The following is a 17,785-nucleotide window of genomic DNA, read 5'->3' as shown; positions in this document are numbered from 1 at the left end:
TAACACTGGTGCAACGTTTTGGAAAGTTGGACTGAATAGCAATGAAGAGGGGCACCGATTTGAGATATTTGCATTGTGAACAGTTATGGTGAGGATTTTCACGAATCGTCATGGTTACGTTAGACTGGACGGTGGAGTCATAGGTAGGTCCCAACCGCAATTTTTTTTTCATACACAATTTACCCGTTTACGACGCACTTATCCTTTGCAGCGTCTTCGTCGAGACTTTTATGGTTTGTGACACGTATCTTTACAAATGTTACCATTTTAGAATGGTGTGGAATTACACACAATTAATTCGTGAACATTTTTGGAAGATTTCCGCTTCATCTGACGCGCATGCGCAATACTGACATGCCCTTGGGGCCATTTATTTTCAAACGAAGTAAAAATGATATTCAATGATGTCATATCTCGTTCGCATAATGTACATTTAGTGGTATGGACACTTATAAATAGGTACAAAGTTCTAGCGGTTTGAATAGACTGCGCGGGAATACAGGACCGGCTCCCAGAATCGGGCCCCAATCGCACCTTCCCCAGCCCTACAGTCACGCCAATTTGTCACTCTATAAACGTGTGATGAGCAAATTGGCATTCCTACAGTTTTTATTTTCACAAACAACCTTCCGAATTATCGGTATGACATAATTCACGTCTCGTACAGTAAAACAGTAGTTTTACGGTTGACTATTATTTAAGTACCCACACTGTTTTTTTTATGCCCAAGAGAGGGGAGAATTGTTTGACGCGGCCTGTTGTTAAAAACACGAATTCGTAGTGTTTTTATGTAAATATTTTGAATTCTGCCTTGCACCGGAGCAATTCATTTTACCAGGTATTTCGCATTATTTTTAATCCGTTAATAAAACCCAAACACACTTAGCATTCCTAGAGACATATTAAATTGGGGCTCAACCACGAACCGATAAAATTTTATTGAATGGTATTTTTAGAATCGCCAATTTTGAAATGACGACACTTCTAGACGCACCGATTGGCCAATTTCAAAAATCTCGCCGTGTTTTTCTAATCGCCCCCTCGGTTTAAACATGGCCCCCCCCTCGAATATATCTAATCTAAGTCAATACGTGCAGCTTTTATAATATTTGTTGAACGATGATTCTCGCTGTGGCATCTGGATTGGGAGCAGAACTGTTTAAATATGGGAAGGTGTGACCCACGAGTGATTACCAGTTGGCTTTAATTTCGCGTGACACGTGTGGGTAGAATAATGGAAAGACTCCACCTGGATCTGGCGAAGTAATGAAATTAGCACGACATGAAACAAAAATCGTTTTCACGGCGAGGGATGACATTTCTTGGGGAGCGGCGCGCACTATCTACTCCAAAGGGTGCGGCCGGACATAACGTCCCTCCTTATATGCCTCTTTTCCCATTTTTTTTTATCGTCGCGACTACTATCTACATTACTAGATCGATAAAGTACTTATACTGTCAATACTGATACATATATGAATGTAATACTGGTGCGATTACTGCAACAATACTAACCATGTTTATCCCTTCAGCGTCACTAAATTCTTACGAATATACTTGCCGGTTATCATTGCTTATCACAATTCTCCGTCATTTATAACGGATGATACTGAGACCAAGCTTACGTGATTTTGTGAGCAACAGGTATGTACTTATGTTCTATTGTATTTCGGTTAATTTGCATTGCAAACTAGTCCGCCGATAATGCCTACGCCGTCATGCAATTACCTTGTTTATCGAATGCATTTTTAACATCTAAATTATGGAAACGCGTGGGTAATTACGCCGTACAATGAATTTGTGGAGGCAAAAAGTGAAGAACTTGTGTTTTTATTGTTATTGTTATCGACCATCACCTTTTCTTGCGAAATGTCATAAAGGATACGGATCGTTAAAATCACCACTGAAAGGTCGAATTCGTAGGGGCTGGTTGGGTGTCCTCCCCAGTTAGTCCTTGGCCGGTGGACGTTGCAGGTGGGCTAGCGCGCGCTTCCAGACATCACCGTGATATTAAAAAAAAAACAACCTATTAAAATCACATTCATTCTCTTTGTAACACTGATGGTGTTTACACAACCATTTTCTTTGCGTCAATAGTCGCGATCGAAATTAATACTCCTTGTAAACGGCGCCTTAAATATTTCATGTGCTATCGATTGTTCCCCGAATTATTCAGAATTTAATCTCGATCGGACTTGCCATAGAATATTTTTTATTCACTGCATTCAGTACGACGCCGGCGGCTGCAACGGCGGTTGATCGAGAATCAGCGCTTGTGAATTTTTTTCCTGTCAACATGCGAATTTTAAACCATGTGCTTGTTCAGGGTGGCCTCTGAGGGGAGTTCACGAGACGGATGCCAGGTCAGAATATAGAACTCGGACGTCTACCTTCTAGTCCTACCAGAGGTGCTGCAACTGCCAAAAAACGCCATGCCCCAGGTACCTGTTCCTGCCTCTTCTCCTACCCTCGAAGAACGATTTCTGGAAAAAAAAGCGCGCGTCAGAAACAGTTCTTCGTTTGTTTCACCTGTACTTACCCCGTTTGGTGTGGTCTAACTGTTGAAGTATCAGCAACTAATTATTATCATCGCAGTTTTGCTATAAATAAACGTACCGATCAATATTCGTATAAAAAAATGTAAGGGGGGTTCCAGGTAAGTTCGAATCAACTTATCTCGGATTATTCGTTCGTAAAGAAAATCGAACGGAGAGTAAATAATTGTTTTGTGGATATTGCCGTCGTAAATAGTGTTTTATCGAAGAGTAAACGCGGCGGGCGCGGAGTTTTCCAATCAGCTGAAACCTTCCGGGTGGTACTGTTGTACTTTTTGATAGTTGGCGTTCAAACGAGACCGTCAATCGACGAGTCGCACTAAGTGGGCTATTGTATGAAGTAATTAACGAAACGACCTTCAATGGTTCGCTTAATTGCCTCGCCAAACGCAACGGCTCGTTTATCATTCAGATTGCGCGGTGAAAATTCGAAATTTTCTTCCGATTTTGCGTTGCCAAGAAACCGATTTCCAAGCACGCGCCCCGAACCGAATCGATAGATCGCCTAGCTGGCTCTCTACGAACGGGAAATAATATACGATGGGCGGAAAACCGTGGAAATCGGTGAAAATGTGAAGTGCGAATGCCATGCCGCTTTACATGGAACTGTACAACCTAATCCGCGACAGATTCTTTCCCCGTAAGTGTGCCTTAGGTTTTGGTGTGGTCGTGTCGTCGTCCAGTATGTTTTCATTTTGTTTTGTTTCATTCGAGACGAAGAAGATGGAACTGCATCGTCGTCGGCCCTGGACCGCGAAACGGAAGCGGGGGATGTTCACGCACCGAGCGAGGATCGCGTGATATTCATCAACAGGACACAACCGGCAGTATCAAAATTCGTCAACAACCGAATATCAACCGCTAAATATAGGTAATCGAAGGTGATAACGCGTGGGCGTCGTTAATACGTTTCTTCCAGTGTTATACGTTTCATACCGTTGTTCCTTTTCGAACAGTTCCGGAGATGGGCCAACATTTTCTTTTTAATGATCGCCCTGTTGCAACAAATACCGGACGTGTCACCGACTGGACGCTACACCACACTAGTGCCTCTTATTTTTATTCTTTCGGTGTCAGCTATAAAAGAGATCATCGAAGACATTGTGAGTCCTCGCAACACTTCAACAACTGTCACTCGAGACTCCATTTTTTGCAGAAAAGACACAGAGCGGATGACGAGACCAACCACCGCAAAGTCGAAGTTTTGAGAGCCGAAAATTGGATTTCCGTAAGATGGATGGACGTCATCGTCGGCGATATCGTCAAAGTCCTCAACAACACGTTCTTTCCAGCCGACTTGATACTTCTCTCGTCTAGGTGAGCGTTGTGCGTTGTCTCGACCGGTTCAAACGTGTTTGTTTTAAGCGAGCCCCAAGGGATGAGTTTCATCGAAACGGCGAATCTGGACGGCGAGACCAACCTTAAAATAAGACAAGCCCTTCCCAGTACGGCCCGATTGACGACGATCAACGATTTGAAGAACTTGTCGGGTACGATCGAGTGCGAACCCCCCAACAGACACCTCTACGAGTTCACCGGCGTCCTCAAGGAGACCAACAAAATGTAAACTAGTCCGAAATGGTGTTTTAGTGCTGTAAAACGTATTTGCAGAGCGCAACCTCTCGGTCCCGACCAGGTGATGCTGAGAGGCGCCATGTTGCGAAACACTTCGTGGGTCTTCGGCATCGTGGCGTACACCGGTCACGAGACCAAACTGATGAGGAACTCCACCTCGGCTCCCTTGAAACGATCCAGCGTCGACAAACTCACCAACATACAAATCCTCCTCTTGTTCGGCATCTTGTTTACAATGTGTCTCATCAGCGCCATCTTCAATTTACTGTGGAACAACAATCAGAGCGGTGCCGACGACTACATTGGCCTCGAACGTGAGTTACTGCTTCTTTGCAACAAACGTTGGACGTAAAACGTACATAATTCATTAAATTGAACCATACACGACAAAATTTAATATGCAGTAACGCTCGTACGTCAAATTCTAAAAAATCTAGTAGTTCTGTAGTGGTCATTTGTTTTTATTTAGTTAGTTTGGTGTTGTTTGAATCTGTGTTGGCAACACTAGTGAATTGACGTAACGTAATAATGCTGTTCGTTGTTATAATTAGTATTTTTAAATTGAATTCGGCCTTAAAATATTATGGTTATGCCACAGAAAACACCAACGTAAGTATTGTGAACACTTTTTTGGTCGTATGTACGTCTTGCGTTTTTGTATATTTTACCTTCATTGTGTACAAATAACGGGTGACTATTAAAATTTTCACTTGGAGTTGGCTTTGAACGAGTTGTTATTTTTTCTGTTACTTTAGACACACGCAAGAACGAACGACAAATGTCAGTCAGTACAATTGAAACATAACCAAATTAAGAGAAAAAACATTTATTGAAATGTCAAACTTGTCAGTGTCTAAGGTGCAACGGAAAACAAAGAATGATCCATAGCCAACCCTAAGTGAAAATTTTAATAGTCACCCGTTATTTGAGTTTGAGTGAAAAGTTTGTTTCTTTTTTAGCGAATTCTACGCAAAACTTCGCCTACAATCTTCTCACGTTCTTGATCTTGTTCAACAATCTCATCCCGATATCGCTGCAAGTGACGCTGGAAGTGGTGCGCTTCATCCAGGCCATCTTCATCAACATGGACATCAAGATGTACCACGAGGAGAGCGACACTCCGGCGATGGCGAGGACCTCTAACCTGAACGAGGAGCTGGGCCAGGTCAAGTACATTTTCTCCGACAAAACGGGCACTTTGACTCGAAACGTGATGGAGTTCAAGCGGTGCGCCATAGGCCACGACGTGTACGACGCCCTCGCCGATAACGTCAACGACGCTCTGATTGTCAAACATCTGCGACAGGAACACAAAAACGCGGAACTGATAAAAGAGCTGTTGGTTCTCTTGTCCGTTTGTCACACCGTCATCCCGGAGAAGATGCCCGACGGGAGTGTGGTCTATCACGCGGCCTCCCCCGACGAGCGCGCCCTAGTCTACGGGGCCAGTCGCTTCGGCTACGTTTTTAAAAGTCGCACCCCGAGCTTCGTCGAGATCAACGCTCTGGGCGAGAAGCAACGCTACGAGATCCTCTCCGTTTTGGAGTTTTCGTCGGCGAGGAAACGGATGTCCGTCATAGTCAAAGATCCCGAAGGAAAAATCAAATTGTTTTGTAAAGGCGCCGACACGGTCATCTACGAGCGTCTGGACAGTTTGGGGAGGGAACACAGCGACGTCTTGCTCCAGCACTTGGAGAATTTTGCCACGGAGGGGCTGCGCACGTTGTGTTGCGCCGTAGTTGAGTTGACGAAGGAGGACTACGAGGAGTGGAAGAAGCTCTACCACAAAGCGACGATATCGTTGCAACATCGCGAAGAAAAAGTCGAAGAGGCGGCCAACTTGATCGAACGGAAACTCAAATTGATCGGGGCGACGGCGATCGAAGACAAGTTGCAAGACGGCGTGCCCGAAGCGATAGCGACGTTGTTGAACGCAAACATCAACATCTGGGTGTTGACAGGTGACAAACAAGAGACGGCCATCAACATAGGGTATTCGTGTAAGTTGCTGTCGCACGGGATGCAGCACATCCTCCTCAATGAGGAGGGTCTAGACGTAAGTGGTGTCGGATTGTCGAGAGCAACGCTGATTCTGTCCATTTTCAGAACACCAGAGAGTCAATTTTGCGGCACAACGCCGAGCTGGGCGAAAACTTGGAAAGACAAAACGACATCGCCCTGGTGATCGACGGGAAAACATTAAAATACGCCTTGACCTGCGAGCTACGAACCGACTTCCTCCAGCTCTGCATTTCGTGTAAAGTCGTGATATGTTGTCGGGTTTCCCCCATTCAAAAAGCGGAGGTCGTCGAGTACGTCACGAAATACACGAAAACGGTGACTCTGGCGATCGGCGACGGCGCCAATGACGTCGCCATGATCCAGAAGGCTCACGTCGGGGTGGGCATTTCGGGGGCGGAGGGATTGCAAGCGGCGTGCGCGTCCGACTACAGCATAGCCCAGTTCAGGTTTTTGTTGCGGTTGTTGTTGGTCCACGGCGCCTGGAACTACTCCAGGATGTGCAAGTTGATCCTGTACAGCTTCTACAAGAACATCTGTCTGTACGTGATCGAGCTGTGGTTCGCGATTTACTCGGGCTGGTCGGGTCAGATTTTGTTCGAGAGGTGGTCGATAGGTTTCTACAACGTGTTGTTTACGGCGTTGCCGCCTCTAGCCATGGGCCTGTTCGACAAGACTTGCAGCGACGAGGTGATGATGACGCATCCCCAACTGTACAAACCGTCGCAGAACGGCCAATTATTCAACGTGAAGGTGTTCTGGTTGTGGGTGTTCAACGGGATGATACACTCGGCGATTTTGTTCTGGTTGCCTCTGCTGATCTGCGAGCACGACATTCTGTGGATGTCGGGGCGCGACGGGGGATATCTAGTGGTCGGAAATTTCGTGTACACGGTGAGACAACAAACAGTTTCTGGTGTTTGTAATGGTAGTTTTAATTGTTGTTTTTAGTACGTCGTCATCACCGTCTGCCTGAAAGCCGGCCTCGTCACCAACTCGTGGACGTGGTTGACGCATTGCGCCATCTGGGGCTCGATCGTGCTCTGGTTCGTGTTCATTATCGCGTACAGCATGTTCTGGCCGACAGTCCCCGTCGGAAGCGTCATGTCCGGGATGTACTTAATGCTGTTCACCACTGCCGTCTTCTGGTTGGGCATGTTCCTCATACCCGCGATAGCCATCATTCCAGATTTCCTGATCAAAGTGTAAGTATTCGCTTTTCGGGGAGGTTGTGGTGTCAGTCGTTCCCTTTCTAGTTGTCCTCTCTCCGATGTTCTGCTCAAGATCTGGTGTCCTTGTCCTATGTAAACCTGAAACTCCTCGTTTGACTCTGTGATATTTGTATCGTTTCCAGCATTCGCGGGACGATCTTCAAGTCGTTGACGGACGCCGTCCGAGAAGGAGAGATCCGCAAGACCGGCACCGACGTGTTCCGGGGCGAGTCCAAGAACTCGTAAGTATCTCTTAGAGGGGTTGTATGTCAATGTGCACGTGTTGGCTACTTTCTCGCATTCACTCTACGGGTGGGCGTCTCTAGTTATTTTATTTTTGTTGTGCACGCCGGCACTTGAGGTTTTTTTTGAACAGTTACAAGTAACTTGTTTTGTAGTGTGGAGTGTGATTTTACCTAGTCTCAAATAACATTTAGTAGAGTTAGTTTTCTTTTTATGGCAGCACGATTACTGGTGTCAGGTGGAAACCAAACGTGGTCACTCCGGCTCGCCCCACCCATCAAGCTTGACTTTTCGTGCGGGTGTGGATCATTCCGACATTCCATACTAACTCAAGTACATTCCTCGTATTCCTTTTACATTGACAACTGTTGCGGGACAATCGGTTGCAATTGTTCAAAACGGACGCACAATGCGCACAAAATGTTTATTTCAATTATGTCGAAAAAATGTGTTTATTTTTGATACTAAAAGTGTTTTGTTTGTTGTCATTTTTAAAACAACTTTAGACTACTTACCTATATTTTTGTAAAGACTTGTAAACTTGAACCAAATAAAAATGTACCTTATTTACTGTTCACTTGTAATGGTTGTTTTGTGTTCTATGCCGAAAACTCTCCAATGTGTTGGTAATACTGGTTGTCTGTTGCAAGAACAATGCATGCTTTGGAACAGTTCGCGATATGTAAGTACCCTGCATTGGAGCATGTACGTTTGCACATTTTCACGTTGGCTTCTACTAACATTGGCACGCTTGAATGTTGTTTGTTACGCCGTAAGCTGTAAGTAGGCCAGAACCGTTAGTTAACATGGTTGCAGACTCTCGGAGACTGCCCGTTTGCTGAAGAACGTGTTCACGCGTCGCACCCCCCGGATTGATTTGGAGGTAGAGATGTCACGTGAGTATCACACATTCACGTCCCGTGCCAGCTTCTCACTTTGTGAACCCACTAATTTTGTTCTTTTGTTTCTTTACGTCTATCGGCTATTTCGTAGATGTGCAAACGCCTGGGTTACACCGGGTCGGGCGATTTTAATGCGTGTTTTTGTCAGATGGATTCGCCTTTTCGCAAGAGGAAGGCGGCGCCGTCTCGCAAACGGAGGTGATCAGAGCTTACGACACCAACATTCCCAAACCGGACGGGATGTAAAGGGAGCGGCGGCGACACGCTTCGAAACAGCCAAAACATGTGCTTTTATAGCTTGTAAGTGGTTATTTTTCATTTGAGGGATGAACCATACGTAAGGAGGATGGCTACAATCTCGAACTGGAACTAACATAGCTTTTGCAACAATTTCGAACTAACTCCTGCGCTTTACGTGTCGTCGTGCCGGCGAATGCTTGTGCCAAATATTACAGGGTGCACGCTTATGTACGGTTCATCCGACTGGTTTTTTTTGGATTCTACAAGTGTGTCAAATTATTACAATCACTGTGTAGATCAGGAAAGAATAGTTTATTCAATAAGTCACTCTGTCACGTGCCTTTCTGAATTTAATTTTAGTGATACTAAGTATAACACTTTTTCACTGGAGAGACTTATGATTTAGTATTAAGCTAACAAAAGTCTGTACAGATCGAGATCAAATATTTTCTGCAACTTTTTTTCTACAAAGAATGGATTACCACTAGTCTGACGGTTCGAATTTTTCTCTTGTTTTGTAGGTTTTTTACTGTTGTTGTATTTTGTTATTGTTGAACACGAACGTCTTCAGGGTTGGACTAGACCACCGGAAAATTTATACGGCCTAAACATCATCTCGACTGGAGGAGTCTTAAAACTGCTCTGAACATTCAAAAATGTCCGATCCTGAACGTGAACTGTACTTCTAGTTATTGTTGTAATTCCGAGTATAAATTAATGTCTGTTAATAGATTCCAATTTTAACGTGGTTGCGAATCCAGTAACACGGTTTTTTGTAAATTACTGCGCCACCAATGCGCTGACATATTATTTGTTTGTGGGGCTACGTAATCGCCCCCCGTTGAAATCTACTTCATGTTAATGTTATAATCTCTATAAACAATGTATGCTATGGATATTTTAAAGAATATGTAATAAATGTATATTTATTTAACTCATACAATGACTTGATTCCGTCACTACTTCCATCTGTTGTTCTTCGACAGAAAACTACTGTTCTCACCTTCGTGCAGGTGTATGAGATCCTCGTCTATCAACAGTTCGAAGTCTCCCAGAGCCTCCTGACTTGGAATTTTATTCCAACGCACGTCAGGCATGCCGGAGGGAGGTACAATAATCGAGAAAATATTATCCATCAATTTATGTTTCAGTATTCGGTCGTTCGCAGTTGTCGACGTCAGCGAGGGCGAAGCGTTCACCTAAACAAGCCGATTAACGCGCGAATACCAACCACAAGTTAATACTTCGATCAGCCAAGGTTTTAGTTTGTTGTCGATGATGATGTCGTAGCCGTAGCACTCGAAGCAATGCCGATCCGTGGCGATCACCGGCGCCACAGCTTTCAACGAGTGAATGATCAACCAACTGATTTGATCGAACAACCTCTCCGTGACTTGCTTCCCTCTGGTACTTTCCAGGTGCAAGCGAAGATTCTGCACGCTGAGTTTGCCCCCGTGCATGGAATTGTACTCGCCCTGCGAACAACACGTTACCAGGGGCACCGCAAGGAGTCCGTTGGGTCACCCCGTGTTTCTGCACCGACACGTTGGTCAAGTGGACGTACATGTTGTCGAGTTCCGCCACGCTCGAGTCGTATTTCACGGTGCAGAACCTGCAGAACCCTAAGCGGAACTGGTAGGCCTTCAGGGGCCTGAAAGACGTCACCAGAACGTACAAGCGCAAGTCGAACTTTTTGCCCCCGATCAGCAGGGGGTTGTCTATGTATCTAAAAACTGAGGTGTTAATTTGGACGGACGATCGCGATCCGAGCCTACTTCGAGATCACGTAACTCTCTTTGGTGAGCTGCTGCTGAAAGGGACTTTTCGACTCGCGCGACCACCGTTTCAGCTTCGACAGTTTGTTGATGAGGAAGATTCCCGAACCTTGGGACCTTCCGCACGGTTTCATGATCCAGGTGCTCTGAGGCGCCTTTCTGTACTCCTCGACGAACATGTTGTAGTCGGCGGGGAGTACAAAAGTCACCGGAATAAAATCCAGATGTAGGTATTTCGAGTCTCCCCTTTCCGCCAGCACGTTGCCTTCTTTTTCCAAGTCTCGACGGTACCTTTTTATGTTCTTGACCAGCAAATCCTTCCTCGAAATTTCGTAATGGTTAGGGAAGTGATTGATCAATCTGAAACCCGCCTCGTGAGGCTCCTAATTTGTCGGTAGAGTCAATTTACTGATTGTCGTGCATCCTGTAACCGCTATCCACACTGAACAAGCTCCTGCAAGTCTGGGTCCCCGCCCAGTAGATGTTCCAGTCGTCTTCGGGGCCCACGTGCATCCAACCGCGCTTTTCGCAATTGGCCACCACGACGCTCTTGTCGAGGTCCGTGCAGAAAGTTACACGCATTGTCACTGTGAATTTACTAATAATCGGATGACGTTTCTTTCAACACCTTTATTGATCAAACTTATCTCTATGGATATTTATTTACAAAAGACTAACAACAAGGGGTTTCACACGCTGAACCAGCCGGGCATGTTCGGTCTCTCTTTGTTCTTCTCGAGGAATTCTTGCAGCCCCTTCTTCGCTTGATTTAGAGTGGTTTCTTCCTCCTCCTTTGCCGCTTTATTTTCGGGGAATAAGTCGGGAAAGACAAACTTTTCGTCTTTCGGCTAAAATGTACACAAAAATACCAATTTTTTCGTTTCTTCCTTTGTACTTCGTCAAAACTATTGACGTAACAAGCATTTCATTTGGAATGAAACAAGAGTAATTATTAATGTCTTTTAAAAGACATTTTTAAATAATCTTTAGGACAAGTGTTGAATGACATTTTAAAAATGACAATTTAAATGTCAAACGTCGGAGAGAGTAACACGGATTTTACATCAGGATAAAGGGCGGCTATGGAAAACAAAATTTCCAAAAAGTGCAGCGTAACTATGGAAACTAACTTAATAAACTGTCATTTGTCAATTTTGACATTTGTTTAAAGTTTTCACGTGAATTTTATTTTAATAAATGTTTTCGACTTGGGCCCACAAAATAAACATGGGAGATGTGGTCGACGCAAACCAGGTGATTATGGCTGTTAGCATAATTGACGCTACATCACGTTTTCGCAATTTTTTTAAATCATAATACCTACATATAACTTTTGAAGGTAATATGTTACGCCACTAAAAGAGAGATAAAGAAATTGATAACATCTGTCACGCACTGATGAGTGATGACTGATGGTGCATTCGTAATGATTAAAAGCATGCGAGAATCACTGTAAGTAAAAAATTGTTAGGGGTGACCTTGAGCGAGATTACGTTTATCGATGACAGCTTTTGCACGTGTCGGTAGTATCTTAAGTCAGATTCGCACCTACAGCTGCCAAATGGGACGCACTTTGAGACTCAACAACGGCCTTGAAATTCCCATCGTAGGTTTGGGGACCTACAAGGTAAGTCCCTCGTTTGGAGAACTTCCCGAAATGAAACGAAATTCCAGTCCCCTCCTGGCGAAGTCCAACAAGCCGTAAAAGATGCAATCTCTTGCGGCTACCGCCACCTCGACTGCGCCTGGTTTTACGAGAACGAAGCCGAAGTGGGCGAAGGCCTCCACGCAAAAATCGCCGACGGTACCGTGAAACGCGACGACGTCTTCATAACCAGCAAAGTAACGGATTTCCTTCCGACTTAACCTAATAATCAGGCGAATTCTGCAGCTATGGAACAACCACCACGCCAAGAATCAAGTGGTGCCGATGCTCAAAGACACGCTCGCCAAGTTGAAACTCGACTACATCGATTTATATTTGGTTCACTGGCCGATGGGGTTCAAAGAGTCGGCGCCTCCGCTGCCTCAGGACGCGTCGGGTTACAGCGACGTCGATTATTTGGAGACTTGGGAGGGGATGGAAGAGTGCGTCAAACTCGGTTTGGCCAAGAGCGTCGGTTTGTCGAATTTTAACAGCGAGCAAGTCGATCGCGTCTTAAAACATTGCAAGATCAAGCCTGTGATCAATCAGGTGGAGGTCAATCCGAACATCAATCAGAAGAAATTGATCAAATTTTGCAAGGACCGTGATATCGTAATCACGGGGTTTTGCCCCCTGGGGCGCAGTAATTATGCGGGGAAGCCTGGATTTCCGACGCCCACGATCCACGACCCTAAAGTCGTAGACATGGGAAAGAAGTACAACAAAACTCCTGCGCAAATCGTGCTCAATTATTTAGTGTCTTTGGGTATTTCGGTCGTGCCGAAATCAGTTACGAAATCGCGGATTGAAGAAAATTTCGACATTTTTGATTTCGAGTTGGACGGCGACGACCGCGCGTATTTGGATTCTTGCAACAAAAATCAAAGGTGCAGCCCGCAAACAGCCTACTCAGACCACATATATTTCCCATTTAAATTAGAATTTTGATTGAATAAATAATTTTGTTAACGGACTCACCAGTGTGATATAGGCGTATTTGATATCGTCCTCTTTTATTACGTAGCCTTTTCCGTGTACCCGTTTCGTTTTCCCCATAGCAATCCTCGTCCGTACATCCACTACTTTGACATTGTAAATCTTTTCTAAATAGTTCTTTATGTCAAACTTCGTCATTTGCATGGAGCACGAAAACTGCACCACGTTTGGGGGCTGCTCGTGAGTGGGCCTGACTAACTTCAACCAAAAGTTGGGCAGAAAAACGCGTAATTGGGGCCCACCCTTTTGATATATTGGATACCTTCAAAATACTTCATGAAACAAATTGTTGGCTATTTTATGTGAAAAAAATTACCATCTCGTAGACATTTTGCGCAAAAGAACTATTTAAAAATTCATTAAAAAAAAACTCAATACATGTTTTACAGGTTATGTCAAAGTGTTACGGTTTTCGTGTGTGTGGTCAATGCTGCCAACACATGAACGATAAGGAACAAAAATCCCTATTCATATTCAGATTTCCCCAAAACAATTTTGAAATGATGATAACCGGGCTCGGGACAGAAGATTTAGCAGCAGAAAGTATAAAAATAGATTTATACATTAAAATAAAATTCTAGGAGTTGACTATCGACGGACTTGTTTTTGACGTTTAATCTCCCTTAACGTCGGGGGAAGGATCAGGGGTGGTTAAATAACACTTACGGAACATGTAGAAAACAATTTATTCAAAATTCCATTGAACGTGACACTTATAAATGTGAAACAATAATTAAAATAAATCTTACGACCAAAACAGGTCAGTGGTGGCGTTAATTCATTTAGCGAGCTCCAGTTGTTCCAGAACTACAGTTTATTGCAATGACATCTAATAAAATAACACCTTAACGTCATCATTTACATTTTGATGTACCACAAGTTGGGTTTTGCCGATTCCACTTCATTTCCAGCCAGGTTTAATGATCTACGATGATTGCGACTGCGATATTTTGGCGCCAATTCAAACACATCAAAAACTTGTACATATCAAGTGCAAAATTATCAAACTGATGGACGACCAAATGCGAAAAGCGGGTCTTTATATTCAAGACATGACTAAAGCAAAATCTAGGTTCACCCGTTTGGAGTTCCTGTCCGATCCTGAATTACCGAAAATGTTGATTTTCAGATTTGGTTTCTGGTCCAAACTCCAAAACCCCTACTACTACTATTTTTTATTAATTCTACTTCTTCTGACTGCGATAATCGTCGTTCTCGTAGTAGGAGCCTTCATTGGGATACGTTTATGCAGGAGGGACGTCACCCCCGACGGGTACGGTGTATTTTAATACTTTTACTAACTTTATATTTAATAAATTTTATTGAACATCTGTGATGACTAAAATACCGTTGGTTAAGGTGCAAATAAACAGCCAGTTAGAATGAGAAAAGGCGTTTGATTTAAAAGTACAGAAGAGTATTACAACTAAAAAATTTACAAGAGATTATCAATTTATCGGTGAAATTTGGTACAACTTTTGCCTCTGACACTGATCTTGTTCCAAAAAAAAACAAAATACAATATTTGGATAGAGTTTAAAACATGGCAAATAAAAAAACAAGTAGCGACTTGCCACAGACTTATTTCTCCTCGCACCACTCGTTCTCCTTGCGCACCTGCTCCTCCTCCGAAGCTGTGAAATCGTTCTTGATGTTGAACGTCTTGCGGATCTCCTCGGGGGCCTTGCCCTTGATCATATTCGCAACGGTTTTGCAAGTGACGTCCAACAAGCCCTTAATGTCCAAGTAGTTGGCCGCGAGGATCAACTCGAACAACGTACCTTGATCCACTTTCAGGAAATCCGCATCCCAGGAAGAAATATCGTCGGTCCTCTTCTCCTTGTTCTCGTCGTCTTCTGGTGGCGGAGGGTCGTCTTTGTGGTAGGTCGACCACTGAATCACCTTCTTCAAAATAGCGGAATTCACGTTGGGCAGAGGCACGATCTCTTCCTCCTCCTCGTCCATCCCCAGGTCCTCCAACATGGTCTTGATGGTGACCGAACACTTGGCAATTTCCACATCCACCTCGAAAGTCTCGCCGTCGGACGAACGCAGTTTTATATTCGGCATTTTGCGAACACTTTATGCCCTTTTTTTGAATGTTTTTATTGACAGGAATGACAAGGGAAATGAACAGTAATGGCGAACGGACGGCGCGCATACGTCAAACTGCGCGCCAAATTCAAATCAAATTGTTCATTATTATTATGATCCAATAAATTCATTCACATTTCGGTTAATCGAGTCCGGCAGTAACAATAAATGTTTAACGGACCGAGTGAAAGACGCGAAACGCGCAAGACGTCGCTCCACATTTAAAAGAGGTGGACCAAGACAGAAGTTTGAGTAGCGCTCAAGACGTCTTCAGCTCCTGTCCTCACCAGCACTCCTCTTCACACACCACTATGGTAAGTTCGTTTCCTTTCGTAATTCATGCACACAAAAAAATTGTATGTAAAAAATTAAAAATCAAATTTACGGTCACCTGTTGCACGTAACAGCAAAAATTCTCACACCTACTTGTCATCTGATGCAATATTAACAAAAATTATTCGATTTAATTCTTTCACTGCCCTTCGATTAATATAAACGAAAAACAAACCTGTTCAATCGTTTACGACTGATGTTATCGCGACAACTTAACTTTTCGAGTGTTTTTTTTCTGTCGGAAACAATTCACTTTGACAAACAAATCCTTATCGTTATCACAAATCTTTCTTTAGGGACCTGCGATAGTAAAGGATCACCAAATTACTTTGTTGTTATTCGTTGGCGTCCTGTTCTTATCTACTCTGCAGATGAGTTCAGGAAGTGCCATCAAAGGCCCAGACAACGAGAAAAAAAGTCAGTTTAGTCTGACATCATACTGCAGGTATTTAATTTCAAAATGGAAAAAATCAGATGTCGATTAATTTATTATTTAGGAAGCATATTTTGTCTCCGCCTTGCCGTGGCCACCAGAAGAGAGACGTCTTAAGTCGTTTGGGTGAAGACTACAGGTACACACCTCCATGAAAAAAATAAAATAAAAATTAAATTTGTTTTTTAAGGTTATCTGCACTGGAAAATGATTTTTCGGGGGTTGACAGGTCGGGCGATTTTGGCGCCATTTTAAAAAGCCCGACTTTATTAGGCGAACTGTTGCGAAAGGCAGTAGAAGCGTCAACAGAATACGACTCCGACAACGGTAACTACTTAAACTAGAACCTAGATGACCTAGGTGCTACCAACAGTATTATGTAGTATTACTTATTTATTTATTTATCTATTTATTGGTGTGTTTGTGAATTAGGCTTAAGTGAATAAAATAAATTAAAAAAACTATACTGGTCTTTTATTAAAAAACATTGTGTAAAAACCGTTTGGAATACTCGTAAGTCACGAATAGAGTGGCAGTGGCGGGTATAGTCCGCACTAAAGTGGGGGTCAGTCCGTTGTAGAGTTGTCCAAAACCCTCGTATTTCCAAATTTTCAGTATCATAGTTACCATATTGGTCTTACTGTTGGTAACTTGGATTCTAGACTTTGCCACATCAGCTGGATAAGTCAAGGTCCAGAACGACATGCCTCCAATCGCCCCCGCTACCATTGTTTTGAAGAGTCCTATGTCGTCCTTGGATTGTCCTGCGGAAGCGAACAAACTCCTGCTTCCTGCAAAAGTTAAAAATACAAATCTACAACTCCTGGGGCACCAACTCACCTTCATAAGCCCCAAAAAAGAAAAAATACCCTGGCATCTCTCTAACTAACGTTGGCACTAGTCCGCGAAATAGACCCAAAGGACCATCATTTCTCAATATCTCAGCTGCCAACTTCATGGGTCCCAGTCTGACAACTTTTATCCCCTGGGATTCTTGCTGCTTCTGTACCTCATACATTGCTTGCAACTTACATTTGAGTAATTCAGTGGGACATATCGCGAGTGACGAAAAGAATGACGCTAAAAATCCCGCTGTTGCGTTTTGCATGGAAGACAGTTGCGTCACACTTGGGGTCCCACTAACTTGCTGAATAAATTTTTGGCAAAAGCCATAACACAGAAAGAGAATTGAGTTTTCAGTTATATTGGCAGCTAGAGCTGGGACGGTGCCGGCGTACAAGCCGCGGTAAACCCCATCTGTTCGTAACGTTTTCATAAAGCAGTCGATCATGTTGGTGTATAGATTAGGGAATGTTTGCATTTTTACCTTGACAGTGTCCAGTGGTTGACCCACGTACACGAGGGCTGTCCCCCCTGCAAGACAGTTATTTTCGACTTCCCGGTTAATTATTTTTTAATTTTCTTTACCCAAAAAACCTGCCGTGAAGTCGATTACGGCATCTTTGGCATGGTTGCTCACTTCAATTTCGGTCATTTCTTCGTCACTTTATGTAAGGCACTGAGATTACAACATACTGTTTACGGTTCAGACACTGATAACACCACAATCATCCCGATAGCAAAATCATTTTTAATAAATTACCATTTTTGAAAACATTTTGAGGTTATATTGTACACTGTCATTCACTTGTTTTCTTATCACAAATTTGTCAGTCTTGTAATACTGACAACTACAATAAAATCTAATGCCTTTTCACGCAAACGATTGAAATTATATCCGAATATCCTACATCCGAGCGGGAT

General features: G+C 43.6%; 6 protein-coding genes across 24 annotated transcripts; 2 read left to right on the top strand and 4 right to left on the bottom strand.

Moving 5' to 3' along the window:
* The first annotated feature begins 1 nt into the window (after position 1).
* On the top strand, positions 2-9,688 carry ATP8A (ATPase phospholipid transporting 8A1). 19 transcript variants are annotated; one of them, XR_011160670.1, is made up of 15 exons: positions 2-143; positions 2,327-2,441; positions 3,270-3,426; positions 3,475-3,658; positions 3,712-3,872; positions 3,921-4,118; positions 4,167-4,444; positions 5,090-6,186; positions 6,237-7,043; positions 7,101-7,354; positions 7,406-7,453; positions 7,504-7,602; positions 8,254-8,285; positions 8,420-8,499; positions 8,654-8,796. XR_011160670.1 is itself a non-coding variant. In XM_069052357.1 (14 exons), exons 2-14 carry the CDS (start codon positions 2,357-2,359, stop codon positions 8,749-8,751), a joined length of 3,546 nt encoding a protein of 1,181 aa, XP_068908458.1. In that variant the 5' UTR covers positions 2-143; positions 2,327-2,356; the 3' UTR covers positions 8,752-9,688. The 19 variants fall into 19 exon arrangements, 16 of the variants coding, with proteins under 16 accessions (XP_068908458.1, XP_068908461.1, XP_068908454.1 ...); XR_011160671.1 differs by having other exon boundaries at positions 8,597-8,715; XR_011160672.1 differs by lacking the exon at positions 7,406-7,453.
* Positions 9,658-11,102, bottom strand: TTLL1B (Tubulin tyrosine ligase-like 1B). Its single transcript, XM_069052414.1, has 5 exons — positions 10,930-11,102; positions 10,521-10,880; positions 10,270-10,471; positions 9,990-10,220; positions 9,658-9,944 (listed from the first exon to the last, which is right to left on the bottom strand). Exons 1-5 carry the CDS (start codon positions 11,100-11,102, stop codon positions 9,705-9,707), a joined length of 1,206 nt encoding a protein of 401 aa, XP_068908515.1. The 3' UTR covers positions 9,658-9,704.
* Positions 11,103-11,135: 33 nt separating this feature from the next.
* On the bottom strand, positions 11,136-13,580 carry mRpL23 (mitochondrial ribosomal protein L23). Its single transcript, XM_069052431.1, has 3 exons — positions 13,478-13,580; positions 13,144-13,423; positions 11,136-11,368 (listed from the first exon to the last, which is right to left on the bottom strand). Exons 1-3 carry the CDS (start codon positions 13,489-13,491, stop codon positions 11,210-11,212), a joined length of 453 nt encoding a protein of 150 aa, XP_068908532.1. The 5' UTR covers positions 13,492-13,580; the 3' UTR covers positions 11,136-11,209.
* On the top strand, positions 11,546-13,138 carry LOC138134241 (1,5-anhydro-D-fructose reductase-like). The gene is made up of 4 exons (XM_069052418.1): positions 11,546-11,774; positions 11,860-12,147; positions 12,195-12,362; positions 12,412-13,138. The coding sequence occupies exons 2-4, from the start codon at positions 12,022-12,024 to the stop codon at positions 13,111-13,113; spliced, it is 996 nt and encodes a 331-aa protein (XP_068908519.1). The 5' UTR covers positions 11,546-11,774; positions 11,860-12,021; the 3' UTR covers positions 13,114-13,138.
* A 250-nt stretch (positions 13,581-13,830) lies between the features above and the next one.
* Positions 13,831-15,341, bottom strand: LOC138134248 (S-phase kinase-associated protein 1). Its single transcript, XM_069052427.1, has one exon. The coding sequence runs from the start codon at positions 15,229-15,231 to the stop codon at positions 14,743-14,745; it is 489 nt and encodes a 162-aa protein (XP_068908528.1). The 5' UTR covers positions 15,232-15,341; the 3' UTR covers positions 13,831-14,742.
* A 1,128-nt stretch (positions 15,342-16,469) lies between these two features.
* LOC138134243 (mitochondrial ornithine transporter 1) lies at positions 16,470-17,783 on the bottom strand. Its single transcript, XM_069052420.1, has 3 exons — positions 17,450-17,783; positions 16,862-17,395; positions 16,470-16,812 (listed from the first exon to the last, which is right to left on the bottom strand). Exons 1-3 carry the CDS (start codon positions 17,514-17,516, stop codon positions 16,499-16,501), a joined length of 915 nt encoding a protein of 304 aa, XP_068908521.1. The 5' UTR covers positions 17,517-17,783; the 3' UTR covers positions 16,470-16,498.
* Positions 17,784-17,785: the final 2 nt, after the last annotated feature.

Source organism: Tenebrio molitor, chromosome 6, assembly GCF_963966145.1.
Source record: "Tenebrio molitor chromosome 6, icTenMoli1.1, whole genome shotgun sequence".
Taxonomy (NCBI): Eukaryota; Metazoa; Arthropoda; class Insecta; order Coleoptera; family Tenebrionidae; genus Tenebrio; species Tenebrio molitor.
The sequence above is the reverse complement of the archived record's forward strand: the minus strand, read 5'-3'. Positions and strand labels throughout refer to the sequence as shown.